This window comes from Juglans regia, chromosome 16, assembly GCF_001411555.2.
Source record: "Juglans regia cultivar Chandler chromosome 16, Walnut 2.0, whole genome shotgun sequence".
Classification (NCBI taxonomy): Eukaryota; Viridiplantae; Streptophyta; class Magnoliopsida; order Fagales; family Juglandaceae; genus Juglans; species Juglans regia.
In genome coordinates this window covers 21,931,817-21,950,996 of record NC_049916.1, presented here as the reverse complement: position 1 = coordinate 21,950,996, position 19,180 = coordinate 21,931,817, and the positions used below count along the sequence as shown (strand labels likewise).

Genomic DNA, 19,180 nt, shown 5'->3' with positions numbered 1-19,180 from the left:
ATATAATGTATAAGATTTTACTAACAGATAACGTAGGATTTTTTTTTTCTTTGTGAGTTTTGTTATCATATACCAATTTAAAATAAAATAAAATAATTAATACTATTCAAAATACCCATTTATTATTCAAACTGTAAGATTTAATTTAGGAAAATGATTTGTTGTGCAAGTTTTGTCAATTTTTTAAAAACATGATTAAATCTAAAAGTTACATAAAAAACTCATTTATTAATAATAAATTTCATTTTTTTCAAAAAGAATGTGCGAGATTCACACAATCTAAGATTGTATCTAATATTGTTTTAAATAATACATTTTAAGAAAATAGTTTATAAAGTTTTAAGACGTGCAAACTTTATGTATTCTTTCTGAAAAAAATGAAAAATTTAAAAAATATATAAAAAAATCTATTTTTTAACAGTAAATCATATTTTTTTAAATATATTTTATTTTACTTAATATTTAAAAAATTAAAATAAAAAAGAGATAGTGTAAAATGATCAGAAAATACTATTTTCACTGTTAATTTCTACCTCTATGAGTTTTTTATTATTATTTTTTATTTAATGATTAAGTAAATATATTTTAATAACATTATGATTTTTTTTATTTTTTTAAATATATTTAAATGTGTTAAAAATATATATATATATAAAATAATAAAAAATAAAAATACATTTTAAAAACACTAACAAGAACTCCAACGGTGGGAGTAGGACCGCTCAAAATATCAAATATTGGTACCTTTCTACGTAACGATACTGTACTTGCTGCGTAGCACATCAGGTGGGCGCACCTCAAAACAAATATAATGCATTAACGATTAATTGATAGAAATAATTAATTGTATCTCCTCATGTAAATATATATTTTTTCATTTTTACTGGTAATATTTTATTAACAAATAACAATGACTGTAAGTTTCTATTTATTTTAATTCATTAACATATTTACCTGATACTTGGGTAGAGAGACTCAATTTCCACAAGAGAAGTGTTGATGTCTAAATATTGCACAACTAGTCAAAAGGAGAGAAATAGTCGTTCTCAACCTGTCAAGACCGTGTAGCCTGGAGCCCTCGACAGTAATCCGGTGCGACTGTGCGTGCCTCCATGACAGTGAATGAAAAATAAATACAAAGAAAGTAAAGAGAGAGAAATACTCAAATTTACATGATTCGATATAATGTCTACGTCCACAAAAGTTTGGAGAGAGGATATCCATGACTATAATACAAGTATTTTACAATCTATCATAATCTCTCATTTCTCATTATATAAAGGAAATCGACGATCTGTTTGTTGAGAAAATCTTCTCCCTGAAGTGTTCTTCGAGAGTTTGAAGAAGCTCTCTCTTGAAATCGTCTGGCCACTTGCTTTTTTATCTAACCCTCTTTTCACGTGCGCTTCGCTAGTGATGAGGAACGTCTGCTTTGCGCATCTGACATCTTCCTTTCATTTTTACTTTTTCCCTTCCCCTCCTATCCTTTCCTGGCTTTTCTTCTGACTTCATCTCTCTCGTTGTCCCCATTTCCTCTCTCTCTCTCGTCTCCTAGTGGTGGCCTTTAGGTGGGATAGGCCTGATTTTGGACTTGAATATTTTATCCCCTTCAATAAGTGTCATGGCCATAAAAAGATTTTATAATTCATAAAAATAAATTCACAAATTGACATAATTTAATATATTATGTTAAATCTACCCTACAATTCATCTCAAGATCTCAAGGTCCAAAGCCAGATAAAAATGAGTTACAAAACTCATCTCAAGATCTACCCGTGAACACAAAGCTGTGGTTGTAAAGAACTTTGTTATTGCAAATAAAAGTCTCTCAAATCAAATTTTCGAATAGAGGACCGCTTGAGGCCGAGAAAGCAAAACAGATTGATATATATTTTAGGTTTGGCATAAAGATTTAGAGGTTGACAGAACTTCAAAAACACACCCACCTATTTGATTTGATTTGATACATCTTACTGCAAATTGTACATATATTTGGTACTGATACAATGATGAGCTAAATGTTATTTTGTTTGCCTTTGGAATCACATATGTCATCATGTCCTGAGGTCGTAGACATCCTGGTATATGCAACGAAATACATAAATATGTAGCTATTTCTATCTCAATAAACACCTGAATTTATCCATCTATGGGATTTATTACAGTTTTCAAGACAATAAACTTTCTCAAAATGTCTGTCTTCTGTCTCATCATGCATGAAGATCCATGAGTCAGACACAAATTTCAGGGAGATATTGGACCAGAAAATGTTGACACCACTGAGGCTGTTTCATCTCTAAGATGAGCAGCAAGGCTTGGTCGGAAAAACATCTTTTCACCTGGTGCCTTCCTTCCCTCCTTTATGAAAGATATGCCTTGTGTTGCCGAATTAATGTTATTTGATCCCAAGTGTTGGATGCCCAGAGAAAGTCTTCTGTTTAAAGGCATAACATTGCTGAATCCTCCATTTAAGCTCCTGTTTGAAAGCCGCCGGCTGCTGGTTCCTGGCCTGGATACAAACAGATTTTCCTGCTCAACTACTACTTGGCTTTGTACCTTCTTCTTTTCCTGTGTGGAAGAATATATCAGAGAGAAGATGAGGAAAAACTGGTTACTGTGAAAGTTTGAAGACGTACTAGGGAAAGGAGAATGCTATAGATATGTGAACTTGATTAGGAAAAAGGGAAAAAAAACTTGAACTTGCTATTGCATTGTTTTATTACACCAACCCTTTGTCTTTGCTTCTCCTCCTCCTTTTCCTGCCTTAACATGTTGTACTCTTCCAACATTGCCAGGAGAGGTACCTAGACAGCAGAATATGTCATTTTCAATTTAATGGCTTACCAAATGAGTCTGTCCAGATGCATAGTACCATATTGACACAGGAAATTGCAAACTTTTAGGAGTTTGAAAATGTCAGGCGTTAAAAAGAACACAGGAGTTGGAGTGCAACTGATTTGATGAGTTCTCAACTAAACTCTTCTTGTCAGGTTTTTGGTATTTAAATTTGTTATGTTTCTTAACAAGGTTCATTTAAATTACAATACTTAAAACCATCCATACAAAACATTTTGCAGTTTGAAATTGCTGCGTGACAAGAGAAATTTATGACAAGCAGCTACATTTTCACGTTTGATTTATGACAAGCAGTTGCATTTTCAGGCTTGAAGCATCGGCAGTAACGTTTTGCTTGATTGCAAAAGAGGCCTATAATATAATTGACAAAATCCAATTGATCCCATAGGAGTGTGGGAATTCAGGGTACGTTTGGGTAGTGAGGTGATCTAAGAATGTTCTGTCAATAGTAGTGAAAAATTGGTGAAAAAGTAATGATAAAATATTGAATAGTAGTGAAAAGTAGGTGAAAAGTAATGATAAAATATTGTATAGTAGTGGAGGTCACTCCACTATACTTAGAACGAATACAGTTGAGCAAGTCAGAACCTGCTGTATGAGCATGGTTATATAGGCATATGAAGTAATGGGTTGCCATTGACTGGAAGAGAAGTATGGAATCGATGATTAACAGAAGAAAATCTCCAGAAAATGAGAGTCATCCTTAATGTGAATTCAAAATAAATGCTCTTGCTTATGCTTGATTTCTATTTTACTCCAGATTTTACTGTCTCTAAAACTCTAGTCGACACTATCTTCTATTATCTCTGAATATCAACTCTCACTAAAGGTGAAATGATGTTTGTTATTTACATGTTTAGCCAATACTCCATGCAATATTTTATCAGAAAATAGTACGAGCAAGAGAATATGTACCTCATCATACAAGAAAACTTTGTTTCTTTCTTCTTCCCAGCTCTTAGTCTTTGCTATTAGCAAATCTAGCAAAGCTGCAGTTGAACCATGTTGAAGTCGCATACAGTCAAATATTTTGTAATGCCTTGTAAAGTGTCTTAAGCTGTCTAAAATTAGTAGATTTTTCTATTTGTATTTTGTTAATATTTTCTATTTTACCATCTACTTGGTTAGTATTTACATGGAAAAATGTTTCAGCAAAATCAGCATCGTTTTGTTATGAGTCTTTAAAAGCTTTCATTTATTTACACGGCCTGGCAATGCAGTCAGGCATTCAAAAAACAAAAAAAACAAAGCTTATGAATATCACCTGGGATTTTGTTGGCTGTTATTCTGGCACGTTCTGCACGTCTCAGGTTCTTGTGAGCACCTCTGCTGACTGAGTATCGATTCTCATCCTGAAAGCATACTTAGATTAAGAAAAACATGTAATGGAAATGGTAAAAGGTTGGAGGAAACTTGTCATCTAAAGCAATATATGTATCTGATAACCCTGTTATATTCTTCCAACCAGAGCTCCTCATCACGTGCCAGTATCCACTTTTCCACCTTCTCCATTATCATCTTCCTGCTAAAAGCTTCCTCTTTTGCTCGTGATATCTGTTCATCCAAGCTCATGAGGAGATCGGCATGGTCAATCTCCCCTGTTTCACATTCAATTCAGTTTGTGGGATCCTTTAATTTCAAACAAGAACATCACCACACCTCTAGAAAACAAGAGCAATGCTACTATTCATCTTAAGTTTTGTCATCTTCAGTCATATACAGTTGATGTGGCACAATTTTAGCAACTTAATAAAAGTCAATTAAAATACGCCACATTAGCTGGAATGACAAAATCTGAGATGAAAAGTATCATTTCTGAGAAAAACAGTTACATATTACTCAGAATCGCACCAGAATTTATGAGGTTTATTATGTTATCCATATCTGACTGTGAAGGAATCTCCATGTGTGTCTTACTGCATATCTCCTCCAGCTCATTCTGTTTCTTGAGGAATAGCTCTTTCATCTTGCTTGCTTTTAACTGATCCAACCTCTTGACTTCAGCTTCAGCCTTGGACAGTTTACTACATTGTCATGTCTTGTCGTTTCCAAAACTTTTTTGAGTGACATAAAAGCATTATATACTGACCTGCTGAATTATAATTGAGGTAAGGCTTCCTGGATCTGACACTTCTCCAGACGAGACTGATAATAAATCGGTAACATGTGAAAACAAATGTCGATCATCGAAGGGTGTGTCCATAAGATTCCACAAGTTTGTCAATGCTCTACCAAGTTGGCACAGCTGCAAAATTATATGAAGACATATGCTGACTTTATCTATCAGTATATTGCATCTCTAAAGAGAAAATTAAATAAATAAAGGAAACTAGGCTGAAGCTGGAGGTGATTAGTACCACTATTATTCAATTTGTGTGATTTAACCTCGGATTAGGTCTGTTCATCATTGAGTTCAATTTACATGTCATTACATACACGGATAATGATACACATACAACATTTTTTACGATTCTCTTTTATATGGAGGATAATTAGGTAAATTTTAAAATTGAAATTAAAAAAATTGTTTTAGTTTTTATGGAGTGATACTATCACATTAATAGGTCATAAAAAAAAGTTGCATGAATATCATTATTCATGCTTCAAATACAATGATCATAGCTACATAAGTATTACCTTCTCAAACCGCTTCTGCTTTTCTTCCTCCAGAGACTTTACCGTACTATTGAGTTTAGCCAAAATACTGTCGCTTATATTTTTTGACATCCCAGATAATTCATTCAGGCTTGGATGAACTTTGGTGATGATCATCGAGGAATCCATCCCCAATATTGAAGATAGGTTGTGGACTTTGTCTGTGTACTTTTCTACTCTTTGGAGCCTTTCATTCTTCAAAGAAAGTAAAAGAGTAAAAATAGTAAAGCAATAACTAATCTGAAAAATGTGATCATTGTCCACAAAACAATTTCTTATACTCTTAATGGTACCTTCTCATTATGGAGTCTTTGTAGCTCAACCTGATACTCCTCTAGTTTCTTTAATGAAAGATCATTCTCGTTCACCATGACAATTGATGATGAATCATGGTTCTCTGATTGACCTGATATTTCTGCAGAAATTTTCTGAATCTGTTCTTGCAATGCTCGGAATTGGTTCACCCTCTCTTCTTTTTTCAGCCGCATCTCCCGCAAAGCAGGGGTGATCGAGTCTAGCTGCTCTTTCAGTGTTCCCCTAATTTTTTCTGGCTGTTCAGACGAAATTCAGTATCAGTCCATTTAAGACTCAACTAAAAGCATATGTCATGACTGGAAGTCAGCCATGAAACAGTGATCAGATGGCCAACTGTCCATTATAACTAATTCAATGAAATTCTGAATTCTTTCTCAATAAAACAAGACTTTTCAAGTAGGGTACCCGTCCAGGGAGAGATCTTTCACCAAGAGACAGAAGAAGATGGGTGAATTCAGCCTCAGCTTCTGCCAACTCCTGATGCAGGCGAGCTCTAGATACATTTGCGCTATCAACTTTTCTCCTGTAAACTTCTAGACACTCCTGTTCTGAATCCAGCAGAACCTTCTCTCTTTCAAATTTGTCTTCTCCGACTTCATCCCAGATCATCTGTTTCCCAAATTATGGTAAAAGAAGACAGAATGAGAAAGATTCATAAACATTACTTTTGTATACAATTCATAGGAAAAAAAAAGGGCTTGCCTGCAGCTCCTGAAGTAAATATCCACATGAAGTTTCTAACAATGCAGAGCTTCTCATTCTAACTGGCATCTGGAATGAGCCTTTCTGATTGTCCATTTGATATGGGTTAATGGAGCTTTCACAGACACACAAACTACTGGTTCGTGAAGTTCATTGATGATGCACTCAGGATTGAGGGAATATGGAGGAAGAAAGTATGATGGTTGGGAGCTTTGAACGTGAGTTATTGCTTAAAAGGCAAGGGTGACAGAGTTAGGTACTGTTGAAGCTTTCGGTTCAAGGATAAGGCAGTTCTTTTTTATTCTTCAGGTTGGATCTTCCCTCTCTGGATATTTGAATTTGAATAATTTTAGAAAAAAAAAAAAAAAAAGGCGTCTCTCCTTTTATTTATGGTGTCTTATATTGCTAAAAGAAAAAAGTATTACACATTAGTCTTTAGCGAACTTGATTCGTAAGCAATCCATGCCCAAAATGTAGACAGCTCAATTCCTGCTTTTCTGCAACCAATATCGATTACACCCTCAGCAATGGCCCAATGTGTGCCAACTAACCACTTGTTCTAAAAACTTAAATTTAAACTAATGAAAAAATGTAAATTTTATTATTTATTTTATATCTTAATATTTTCTCTCACATGCGAGTCAACAGGTAAAATATTTAATTAAATGGGATAGAGTGTAAAGTCAGAGTTGAACTCAGGACCGCTACTTTGATACTATGTAAAATTATCACTTGTCTCAAAAGATTAAACTGATGAAAAAATATATATTTTATTATTTATTTTATGTCTTAATAATGTGATAAGCCAATAGTCATCTCGGATCACACTTGTTGATTTAACACGTTCTAAATGGTTTAACATAAGATATTGGTGATTGATAATGACAAAATCTAAGATTTTAAAATATCATATTTTTCCGTGTAGCGGCCATTGATTCTAGAGAGTCGTTTAAATTTAGAGATGAGTTGAGATGGTTTGTAAATAGTAGAATAAAAGTTGAATTATTTATTATATTTTGTATAAAATTTTGATAAAGTTATAATGATGAGATGAGTTGAGGTAGGTTTTGAATGCAAACGAGACTAACTTCGATGCTTTTTTATTGTATTTGATTTTGCTGATTGAGAATCGTGGTGTGGGTTATCAATATTTTTAAGTTACTCAACGTTTAACCCCGAAAAAATTGAAAGGTGGCATGCTTCTTTCCTTATAGGTAGAACAAAGTTTTACAGCTTTATTAATGTTTGTTTTTATATGAGTCTAATTTATAAGCATCATTATCATTTGATTTTGAACTTAATAGTGTTACCATTTTCAGCAAAACACTACTCTTTGTTCAGATTAGCAAAATTATATATAACTTGCAGATTTATGGGTGTCATGCTTCTTTCAATATTGGTAGGAAAAAAAAAAGAAAAAGTATTTTTGCCATCAGTTTCAATACTCTCATTTTCAACAAAACACTACACCTTGTTCACCTTCTTGGTTCTTCCCAATATACTGTTTTAAACAGTGGGTGGTCTATTTTGTGGTTGAAGACAGCATTTGGAGAGAGAGAGAGAGAGAGAGAATCTGATACCAAGAGTGTTAAGGATGGATTAGTAACATAAAGATGGAGTTGAAATGAACTTGTGCACTTCTAAGAATTTTGTCAAGAAAAAAGGAAAAGTGAGATTTAACGTTTGGATAGAAGAATCATTTTATCTTATCTTATATAATCGTTATAATTTTTTTAAATTTTCTTTAAAATATAATAAATAATTACAAATATCAAAATAATAATAATATTAAAAAATAATATTTTATTCAACTCATCTAAAATTATTTTATCTTATTCTATTTCATTTCATTTCACTATCCAAACGAGTCCGGACTAGAATCCCAAGAACAAGAATACTTAAATTTTTTACAACCAATCAATGTGATAGTACTACTTAAGCATCGTTACTCATTTAAAGATAATAGCCTAACAATCCATGAGCTCTTTACAATTTTCGGCCTAACGCTTGATTCATTTGATTTGCTTGATGGACTGTGTTAGGACTTAGGAACATCTTCATATGGTTCTTCAAAATGATTGTAATTGTAGTGTCGCATCAACCATGAGAGACTACCTTCTGTTGAAAAAGGTTGTTATATGCTGGTTGAATAGCAGGTCTATTTCTTAAGACGTTATGAATTAAATTTATGTGCTGATTACCATGGTAACGTCAAGTGGCAGTGGGTGTAAATAATTTTTATGAAGTTCTTGAAATCTATGCAAATTCTTGTAAATTTGTGATTTTTCTTACTATTCCATCCATTAAAAATTATGTATGTTTGGCAAGTGTCAGGTACTCTCACTTCTATTTTTTACTTTATTATTACTTTTTATCTATTTTTTTACTATTCATTACTTTTCATCTACTTTTTACTACTATTTAATATTTTATTATTACTTTTTCATTACTTTTTTACTACTATTCACAAATATTCTCAACACTTCTCACTACTTAAACGTATTAAAATCTTAGATCCAATTATATGATGTGCAAGTCTAGTACACTTTATTTAATAAAATTGGAATTTATCATTAAAAAAAATTATTTGTTTCATGTAGATCTTAAATTTTTTTATTTTTAATAAAAAGAATGTACGAAATTTACATACAGTAAGATTATAAATATTATTTAAATTATTTTTTACTAACTTTTAATACATTGATATATATTTTTTATTTTTTAAAAATATTTAAAAATATTAAAAAATATAAAAATAAATTTATACTAACGGCAAGCCTAGCACTACTCAGCAGCATTCATACAGATATCATAAGCAGATTGAGATTGGTGAACAGTGACGACTGATGCGTGGAAGACCAACCCACCAAAAGCCTAACCAACTAAACGGGCTTTTTAGTTGGGAACAAACTGAGTCCCACATTGTCTAGTTACATGACATTTTAAACGTTAATAAGCGCAAACGAGCGAAGACAAGATCGTCCCTTCGGGGACATCCGATAAAATTGGAACGATACAGAGAAGATTAGCATGGCCCCTGCGCAAGGATGACACGCACAAATCGAGAAATGGTCCAAATTTTTTTTTTCTCCTTTCCCAAATTTTGCTCTCTGATTTTGCAGCAATGTACACTCTCTCCGATCAAGCTGCGCCTATATGGATTCCGCTGCGGTTGTTGTGCTTGTGCGCGGAAGTAAAGCTGGGACTTTTCTCTTCTTTTGGGATTCCCGGCAAGTCCTACTGAAACTAGGGTTTCTTTTCTGTAAGGATGGTTTCTTCTTTAGGTTTTTGGGCGGAGTCGTGATTTTCAAATTCCGAGTCCTGATAGTTGATATTCTTTAAAATTGAAGCTTGGAATGTCTTTAACGTTTAAGTAGTTTTTGAAGGTGTGAAAATCTTCTTTTCATTTTTCAGTAGCTGTGTTCGTAATGAAGGTGCGCACACACCATATATGTAGCTACCTGGAACTTGGGGATTGCATTTAGACTGGCTTAAAACTTTATCGGGTAATTTTCAACCATTTTTTGTGTTATTTTCCTTTTTCAAGCTTTGGTGCTAAATAATCAGAAGCCTCTCATAATTTTTTCATTCATAATTCGGTACCAAAGATCTACCGAATTACTTGCATGATGGTGGCAATGTAATGCAAAAATAGGACCCCAAATTTCAGTTTTGGCCTTAACCCAGAGAGAGCGAGGCATGACATTCTCACTCACAGGCCCGCAAAACACGATCACCTCTTTGTCTCTAATTGAAGCTCAATAAACTGATGGGAGTTGCACTTGAGTCTGCCTTGAATGTCATAGAGTGATTATAGGAGGAACCATTGCCGTAACTTGTCATTGTAAAGTTCCAAATGATCTCTCCTGCTCTGGCCCAAGGCCCCAAACTGTGAAAATTTCCCACACACGAGGCATTAGTGTCCCCCATTGTGAATTCCAGAGAATGGGTTGAACCCTTTGTGAGCATTGGTCTGGTTAGGATTCCAGATGGACCCGCTGAGTTGATCTCAATTGCTGCCCTACCTTCGGGAACCAAGTCGTGTGCGGAGTAGATGCATTTCACGACCATTGCTGGAGTGGTTATTGAGCTCCAGTTTGATGGTCTTTTTTCTGCTTTAGATAGTCAATCTAGCATCCACACAAATCTTGGTGCCGCTTGTGGTTCATGTAGTTTTAGTTCGTGTGCTAAATTTCCACAAAGATTTAAGGTTTAATCTGACTCTATAAACAAGCAGTTTTTTAGGTACGAGTGCTTGTTCTGACTAGTTTTCTAAGAATGTGCTTTAACCAATTAATTTTGTAGATGGGATACTCTTAGCATTTTAGAAGCTGCTAAGGAATAATGTTGGCCCAACTAAGGATATCATATTCAGTAAGTTTGGCCAAAAAATCGGAAGAGAAAAAAGAAAATTAAGTGAACGGATGGATAGAACCAAAGATTTAGCTATGCAACACTTTGGTTTTGGTTTGGTTTGAACGTGGAAGTAGATTTGCTCGTCAATATTCATGATGTTGACCATGCTTATGGAGTTGTGGTGTGCCATATTTCTTCAAATTACTTCAGATTTAGAATTTCTTTCAAAAGAGAAAAAAAATCATGATAGTTGCTCACATAGGAAAAGATAGTATAAGATTCATTGGTTTTCCTTCCTGTAGATTAGATAACTGCTCAAGAGTTTTGATGATTCTAGCGATTAATTTAAGCTTCTTTATATTATTCTGATTCTCTGCTGTTCATTTTTTCTTTTACATTTTTCTGTTCTTATTTGATTGCCATTTTATTTTGTATACATGGTGCATTTCCTCCATTTAATCGCGAAAATTACAGCCCACATCAAACCCTGATATTGCAGAGTCGAAAATTACGTACCTGTGTAGCCAATTCATGTTGTCCCAACTTTTTTTATGAGGAATGTATCCACCACGGGTGTGCACTTTCACTTTCCTGTGGTAGTATATAGTTTGATATGCTTTGGAATTCCAGGTTAACGAGCGCTTCTTAATCTCAACCAGGAAAGTAGCAGGCATGGCTCTCCCACAGTTCATTCCCACAACATTGAAAGGAAAAACCCATCCTTCAGAAATCAGAAGTCAAGACGCTTACAGCAGTAACATTATTGGAACAGTCTTCGCTCCCAGGAGCAAGGATGAGTCCATGTACTTCCTGTAGTTGTCACCCTGACCCAACTGCACCACATGCCATATCCTGGCGATGAGGTCTGAGGACCTTGAATTAAATGCCAAACTGTGCCATTAAATGACCAACCAGGAATGCGCTGTAGTGGTGTTTGTAGACTTTGTAGCCATGGTAGTCGAAGGAGATTCGAAGTCAGATTCTGGACTATATTTGAGAAGGAAAATTTGTGATTAGCAGTAAAGTTTTCTAAACGTGATGGTGCAGATGACATTGAAGTGAAAGAGGAATCACAGGAGAAGAACTTCAAGAGCCATGGAAAGGGAGAGTGCTCCGTTTGATTGCAGAGTTGCTTTGCACACGGTTCTGTACATACGAACATTGCTTGAATGCAAAGTTGTAAAATAGCTTGGTTTACCATTTCCCATTTGCGATTGCTTTGGTGGGTTTGAATTTGGAATGCATCGTTGCTTTGCACTGTTTTGTACATATGACCATCGCATTAATGTAAAGGAGCGAAATACTTTTGACTTGATTTTAGTATTGCCAACTCGTCTTGATTCTTAGGATTACGCAGTCAGAAAAGGCTGAGACTACTCTCTCTCCATTCACTTAAAATGCATAAAATGACAGTTTTGGTAATTTTACTTAAATAATCTAATCATTTTTATAAATACAATAACTGAAATATTTCATGCTTCACAGTACTATCCATTATCAAAGGAAATAGAAAGAATCTTATTCTCTCCTGAAAAACTAATAAAAAAAATTAGTTGTGATAATCAAATGATGGGAAATTAAAGTTTGATATCAATTTTAAATTGAATTTTAGAATTTAGTTATGTGAATATTAATTTTATATATTCAAACTATTGCAATGATACCAAATCTTCTTTCCAGATGGTATTTTGATATCAAAGAGTTTCGTGGAACAACTTATCAATTAGTATATGAAAGTTGTGAGAAATAAGTACAGTTTTATAAGATACATATTTGTTAGAGCATTGGCATTGGTTTCATCAAAGTTATCTTTAAAGTTTGATGAAAAGTATATTATTTCTATAAATCTAAAACTTTTCTAACCATAACTCCATATTGAATTAGCCATTGAATTCATCAAAATAATAATATAATATTATTTTTTTAATAAAAATATTTTTATTTTTTTATATATTTTACAATTACACTAATCATATATTGATTAATAATTTAATTTGATTCTTACATTATTATTACAAGACGGTTGGAGATTAAACGTGAATAAAAAAAATCTTGGATATTAAAAGTGAATAAAAATAGATTTGATGAATGAATAGTAGACCTTCAAATTTAAATAAACCTTTACATTTACTGTAGCTTAAAATTTTACATTTATCTATTTGATTAATCCAATACAACTCTATTTTGATGAAATTCATTAAATTTTACATTTAGTTAGATTTTTGATAAAACCAATGCTAGTATTGCTGCTTATTATGTATGTAAATTTATTTTTATTTCATTATTTTGTAGTTGTTTTTTAAACTAAAGTATAGATTGATGTTTAGTAATTAAGAAATATTAGTATGTCATCTAAGTTTATCTTCTCATTTTGATTATTTATATATTTAATTTTTTTTTATTTAATGATTAAGAAAGTAATTTTTAACGTATTAATATTTATTTTTTAAATATCTAAATATATTAAAATAATATAAAAAATAAAAAGATAAATTTATACTAACGGCAGACCCAGCTGTCATCACTACTCAGCATTCATACAGATATCATAAGCAGATTGAGATTGGTGAACAGTAACGACTGATGCGTGGAAGACCAACCCACCAAAAGCCTAACCAACGAAACGGGCCTTTTAGTTGGGAACAAACTGAGTCCCACATTGTCTAGTTACATGGCATTTTAAACGTTAATAAGCGCAAACGAGCGAAGACAAGAGCGTCCCTTCGGGGACATCCGATAAAATTGGAACGATACAGAGAAGATTAGCATGGCCCCTGCGCAAGGATGACACGCACAAATCGAGAAATGGTCCAAATTTTTTTTTCTCCTTTCCCAAATTCCATCCATGGCTTTCTCTCAGTTATCTTCTCCGTTTTCTGGGCTCAAATCACCAGGTTTGTATTCTTCTAGTTGTTCTCTTGTTTTTTTTTTTTTCCTGGTTTTTGTTTCTATTTATATACTGGGGAGTGAAAATTTTTGGTAATCTAGCGATTTAGCTATATGATATTTTCTAGTTTTTTGTTGGGCTAATCCGTTGAATCAGGTTCCAACAGGATTGGATTCCCACCACAAGCCATTTGTTACATTGGCATCAATCTCCATTTGTTTGATGCCATTGTGAGCCACTGTGTTCCTGTCAGACTGCAGTGCATGGCCATTCTCTCAAAGGAGATCTTGGGATCTGAAATTGCATACCCGATGAATTGTGTTGCTCAGTGTCCGGCCCCAAATGGCGAGAGTTTGGATTCTGGAGGCGTTTTGTTTGCAATGTTTTACTCGAGATCCATAGTCCGGACTATTGGGTAAAAAGCCATGGAACAAGTTTGCTTTGAAGAGAAAAATAGTTGAGAGTTTCGCAGGTAAGATGAGCTGCCTTATCAGCAGGCGATACTTCTGTGAGAAGGAACGAGAGAATCTATGCAGATTGAAAGAGCCATGGAGAGGGGCATCTGTTCACTTGGTTTATGAATGCAAACTTGGCCCTGTACGTTTGTGATTGAGACACCGATCTCTAGTTTGAAATTTGAATGATGCCATTAACATATACAAGGAAAAATTAACATATACAAGGAAAAATTCAGGTGTATCTGTAGTTGTATATATTGAACATGGAAACACTGTAAGTGCATGTCTGTTGAGATTTCGGTGGAAAATATTACTTATAATTTTAAACTTATACCTTAAATAATAACTTCTGCTATTAAAAAGTTATTTACTATTTGGTAACTATATGTTTAAAACACTTTCAAACATGTTATTTCGGAAGCAAATTAAAAAAGTGATTTATAAGGTAGAAATAACGATTATTTGAATTTTTAAAGATTATAACCATATTCTTAAAAGTTTAAAAGTTGTAATTATCTTAAAGTTATACAAGTATTTTCGTTCATTAACAGTCTTTTTAATATTCAAATTACATTACGCATTATTCAGAAAAGCATTTTGATGCGTTTTTTCAAATGTATTTTTTAACTTATTTGAGATTTAAAATATTTTAATACATAACATACAAATAATCTGATGTTTCTATTAAAAAAATTTTAAAAACACTTTTTACTACTCGTACCGCAACCCCACAAACATGATCTAATGAACTTTTCAGTGAATTACTTGTATCCGTTGCACATCATATTTTTCCACTTTCATCCAGTTTTGCAGGAAGGAGGAAATGATATATTTGCAGGTCAATTGAAGAAACATAAATCTTCATCCCTTCTAAGAACACCTGGTAATAAAGCTGATACGCGTTGTGATAGCCTATATAAAAAAAAATGCATAGTTTCCTCAGATTACGTTAAATTCCATGTATGTAGCATTTCTATCGAGCTGATGCTCGTCCATTACCACAAAACGAAGGCCACACAATAAAGCAAGTCAAAGACCCTCTCATTTTCTGTGAAACCACCTAATCCGAGTCTGCAAATGTACAAACAATTCTTCTGATTACATATTAGGAACTAACTTCTGCACTCTTTAAAGTCAGAAACACCAGCGCCAACCCAAGCTCTTCAATTTTTTCTTTAACACAAAGAATGTCACCAAAATATGTGGACAGAGGAGCGTGTCATTCAGTGTAGTGAACCAAACCACAAGAAAAACATGTCAACCTCTGGATTTAACTGACCTATTGTGGTTTGTAACTAGCTTTGGTTCTTTCCCTTTGAAAGTTGTCATTATAAATGATGAAATGATTATGGATATACAAAATCACAAAAGCCGGCTTCTTAAATCATCTTCTCCTCCGCCACCAGTCTGGGACTTTCAACCTCTGGCTTCTATGTACAGCAAGTTTGACTCCAGGAAGCTTGTGTTTTACCTGCCTCCATAGCATATTGACAGCATCTTCTTTATTTGGGGGGTACTGGAATTCATAATGATGGGAGATGTTCTTAAGCCGCTTCCACATTTCAATCCATCTCTCTTTTGGAAAATTCCGAAGCTCATTAACCATGTAGCCAGGTTTCAATGCCTCTTTGAAAGAGAAGAATATTGAGAATTGGGCATAGTCAATTTCATCCTCGAACGGGAGCTCAATTTGATCACTTACGATGACAGGAACACAGTGGCTCACAATGGCATCAAACAGGCGACAAGATGAAGGCGTGTCACCAGCAGGATGCAGACAAAACTTTGACAAGCGCATTCCTTGCGAAGACTGGTACAGCAGAAGAATAAAGGAGTAAGGGAGACAGGAAAGTATGCAATTAAGTTGAGGAATTTCCATGGTCAATGTTAGATATCATATGCCGCAAACAATATACAATGCTATATTATCCATCTAGCAACATGTATCCAGATATTCAGAGAGTAGTTATAAGAACTAAGCTATGTATCAGGAAGTTGGGCTAAATTCATAATTACAATGAAAAATAAATAAAAATTAAAATACTCTTTCACAAAATCACTACATCTTTCTACTGTCAGGAAGAAGCATTGACTGATGAGGACATTACAACTGGTGATCTCTTATGGACAGAAATAATATGCAATATCCAAATTCTATGACCAATACATGCAAACAAAATATCATTCATAGGTTAGCACCACATACCACTTTTATATTTTCACCTGTTGCGACACTCCGCTCATAATGAACATCATCATAACCAGCCAATATCTTTGCCAATTTAACACGAACAATTCCTTCCTGCAGCATGACAATATTTGTGCTAATTAAGTAAATTTTTGTAAAGATTAAGAACTAGACATTGTCTTTCATGCAAACAAGATTCAGACTGACGCACATCTTTCCTGTATGTCCTCCCACGGAAGAAAATAAGTGTTGTACGTGATTCAAACGGTTCTGTAGTGTCATCGTCAGTAAATGAATCCACAACATGCACATATGGGGCCACCACATCTTTGCTTATATTTGACATTGTTCTAGGGTAGCGTCCAAAATCTACAACAATCTGAATAGATGCATTTACTTGTTCTCGCAGAAATCTGAATGCATTGGGATGTGTCATAGGAATCACATGGTCTCTGCCTCCAGACCGTTGCCAGTACTTGGATTGCCGCAAGAATTTCAGTAAATCAATCTGAAATCAGAAGGAACCCATACTGAACTGTAAACAAAAATACATAACTTCAAAAGGGGGTAGCATTTGAAAAATATTGAACTGTAAACAAAGATACACATGATACAACCTGTGGGTTCCTGATCACACAACCGGTTCAATATGTCAGTTCTGATAAATGACTTGGAAGGGGGGGATCCAAATTTTGCATAAAAATACCTGATCTATCCATATAATCTAAAATTAGCTACTTTTATTTCATCCAAGAATATAATGCTACAAACGTTGGCAATATTTTTCAGTGTCCAAGAGATTTAGCAACTTAAGCACACTGCTCAGATCAGTTCTTTAGCAAATTGAGCAAATGATTTCAAGTGTTATACAATCAAGCTTAGTTCAACCAAAAGAAGACACGCAAAAAAAGAAAAAATTATAAGTAAAATCTACCAAATGATTGCGCTACACCGCTATATATCATAGGGTTTTCTCCCCACGGACTCCTTTCCTTCATTTTGGTGCATAATAGAGATCATTAGGAAGTTATAAAACCACTCAAGAACTAAGCAAAAGCAACCGATTCAATACTATTAACGATAAAACTCAATGCCCATTTTTCGAATTCTCCAAAACTTAGATCAGTAGCTAACACAAATATTTACCCAAAAATAAGTAACCTCAATCAAACCGATCACGTGCCTGCAATTGGTGATCTTTCTCGGTCTCCGGATCCGTCATGACATGCCCGTGGGTATTGAAGCTCAACGAAGAGAAAAACGGCACGAAGAATATGTCAGCCATTTCCGGATCCGAAACCCTAACCGCCTCTCTCTCCTCGGCACCGTCTCCTTCATACAAAAGCGAGCCCATCATCCAGTACTCCACGCTGTGCTGCCTTTTCAGGCCCGAGTTCTTGGGCCAAGGCGGCCAATTACCGCCCGTCACCGGGGTCTGGTCCGGGTTCCAGCGGTTCAGCATGCCCACGTTGAACCTGCGAGGGAGATCGTACATGTAGACCCGGAGAGGCGGGTTGGGTGCACAGAGTGGGCGCGCACCAGCGGGTGACTGCAGCAGAGGAAAGAAGTAGGATCTAAAATCGACGGTCCCCATGAAGATGGAGTACGAGAATAGAAGGAGGAGAACGAAAACGAGAGAAAGCGTGGCTTTCCCGTACATCCTCGGAGATCGGTACGTCTGTGACTCTGTATGTCTCTGAGTTGGTCTGATCTTTGTGTTGGTGCGAGTAATTCGCAGTCTTTCTATCTTCTACTCCGTTGCGTCAAATATACAAACCAATAAAGAAAAACAACAACCCAGAGGAACAGAGACATCCATCCAATCTGTCAAGACTTCGACAGTACTATTTAGGCAAACGAGACCTTAGGCAATTGGAACGTCATGCGTTGGGGATGTGCTTGATATCGAAAAGAGTAATATTAGATATAAAAATAGATAAATTTTATATAAAATAATAAGTTTTATTAATAAATAATAATTTTTTTTATATTTTTTTAAAATAAGATCTATTTTTTTACAATGATTTATATAAAATTTATCTATTTAAAATTTGTATAAATTATTTTTTTATCGAAAATGATAGTTTGCTGATCATCCCATGTCAATTAAAAGAAGATCAACACTATAGTTTTGCTTCTTTTTTTTAATAAATAGTTTTGCTTATATGTATTTTAATAATTAAAGGTTTAGGCATTTGATATTGGTTCGGTAGTTTGGCTTGGTCAAGGTCATTTGGACCATATAGTATAAAGTCCGGTCTCCAAATAGAATAATTAGATTCGAACTGCCCACGTCTATATAAAATAATAATCATTTGGCTTTCATCTCTTAAAAATATTACTAACTATGTAGTCTATATTTTATTATATAAAGAAGTATTCTATTTTTAAACTTTTACACCAAACATTACTTATGTGACATAATTTAATTTAAAATATCAATATTATTAGAAGGATCATATCGATTAAAATGAATAAATAAATAGATCAAAGCAACATATATCTGATAATTTTCTCACTAGATGTAGACCCAAATCTTGATTTAGTTGGGTACTCGATATTGAGCCATTAAAATCGTTGTAGTGAGTAAAATCTAAATAATTTTTATGGATGGTGAGGGATTCAAATCGAATGTTCTCAATCATGCATACAAATTACAAAATTCTCACTCTTCAAGCCAACGGTATATTATAATTGGAATTATACTGCGTATCAGTCGGAAGCCCCAGTACATTATAAGTAAATTTTTTTTTTTTCACTCAA

The 19,180-nt window shown here is 34.1% G+C and overlaps 3 protein-coding genes, 1 long non-coding RNA gene and 2 other non-coding genes across 6 annotated transcripts; 4 read left to right on the top strand and 2 right to left on the bottom strand.

The window, feature by feature from the left end:
* Positions 1–1,929: 1,929 nt before the first annotated feature.
* Positions 1,930–6,799, bottom strand: LOC108982514 (65-kDa microtubule-associated protein 8-like). The gene is made up of 11 exons (XM_018953914.2): positions 6,529–6,799; positions 6,232–6,435; positions 5,805–6,062; positions 5,494–5,706; positions 4,946–5,101; positions 4,708–4,867; positions 4,303–4,454; positions 4,121–4,208; positions 3,772–3,845; positions 2,730–2,804; positions 1,930–2,568 (listed from the first exon to the last, which is right to left on the bottom strand). Exons 1-11 carry the CDS (start codon positions 6,622–6,624, stop codon positions 2,245–2,247), a joined length of 1,800 nt encoding a protein of 599 aa, XP_018809459.2. The 5' UTR covers positions 6,625–6,799; the 3' UTR covers positions 1,930–2,244.
* A 2,684-nt stretch (positions 6,800–9,483) lies between these two features.
* On the top strand, positions 9,484–12,199 carry LOC109015773. Its single transcript, XR_001999980.2, has 3 exons — positions 9,484–9,790; positions 9,943–10,034; positions 11,515–12,199. It is a non-coding gene; the product is annotated as an uncharacterized LOC109015773 (long non-coding RNA).
* On the top strand, positions 9,509–9,611 carry LOC118344923. Its single transcript, XR_004798652.1, has one exon. It is a non-coding gene; the product is annotated as a U6 spliceosomal RNA (small nuclear RNA).
* A 1,395-nt stretch (positions 12,200–13,594) lies between the features above and the next one.
* On the top strand, positions 13,595–14,556 carry LOC109015772. Its single transcript, XM_018998225.2, has 2 exons — positions 13,595–13,778; positions 13,928–14,556. The coding sequence occupies exons 1-2, from the start codon at positions 13,730–13,732 to the stop codon at positions 14,188–14,190; spliced, it is 312 nt and encodes a 103-aa protein (XP_018853770.1). The 5' UTR covers positions 13,595–13,729; the 3' UTR covers positions 14,191–14,556.
* On the top strand, positions 13,602–13,704 carry LOC118344924. Its single transcript, XR_004798653.1, has one exon. It is a non-coding gene; the product is annotated as a U6 spliceosomal RNA (small nuclear RNA).
* A 693-nt stretch (positions 14,557–15,249) lies between the features above and the next one.
* On the bottom strand, positions 15,250–18,321 carry LOC108982516 (probable arabinosyltransferase ARAD1). The gene is made up of 4 exons (XM_018953916.2): positions 17,601–18,321; positions 16,629–16,925; positions 16,436–16,531; positions 15,250–16,039 (listed from the first exon to the last, which is right to left on the bottom strand). The coding sequence occupies exons 1-4, from the start codon at positions 18,075–18,077 to the stop codon at positions 15,614–15,616; spliced, it is 1,296 nt and encodes a 431-aa protein (XP_018809461.2). The 5' UTR covers positions 18,078–18,321; the 3' UTR covers positions 15,250–15,613.
* Between the last annotated feature and the right edge of the window lie 859 nt (positions 18,322–19,180).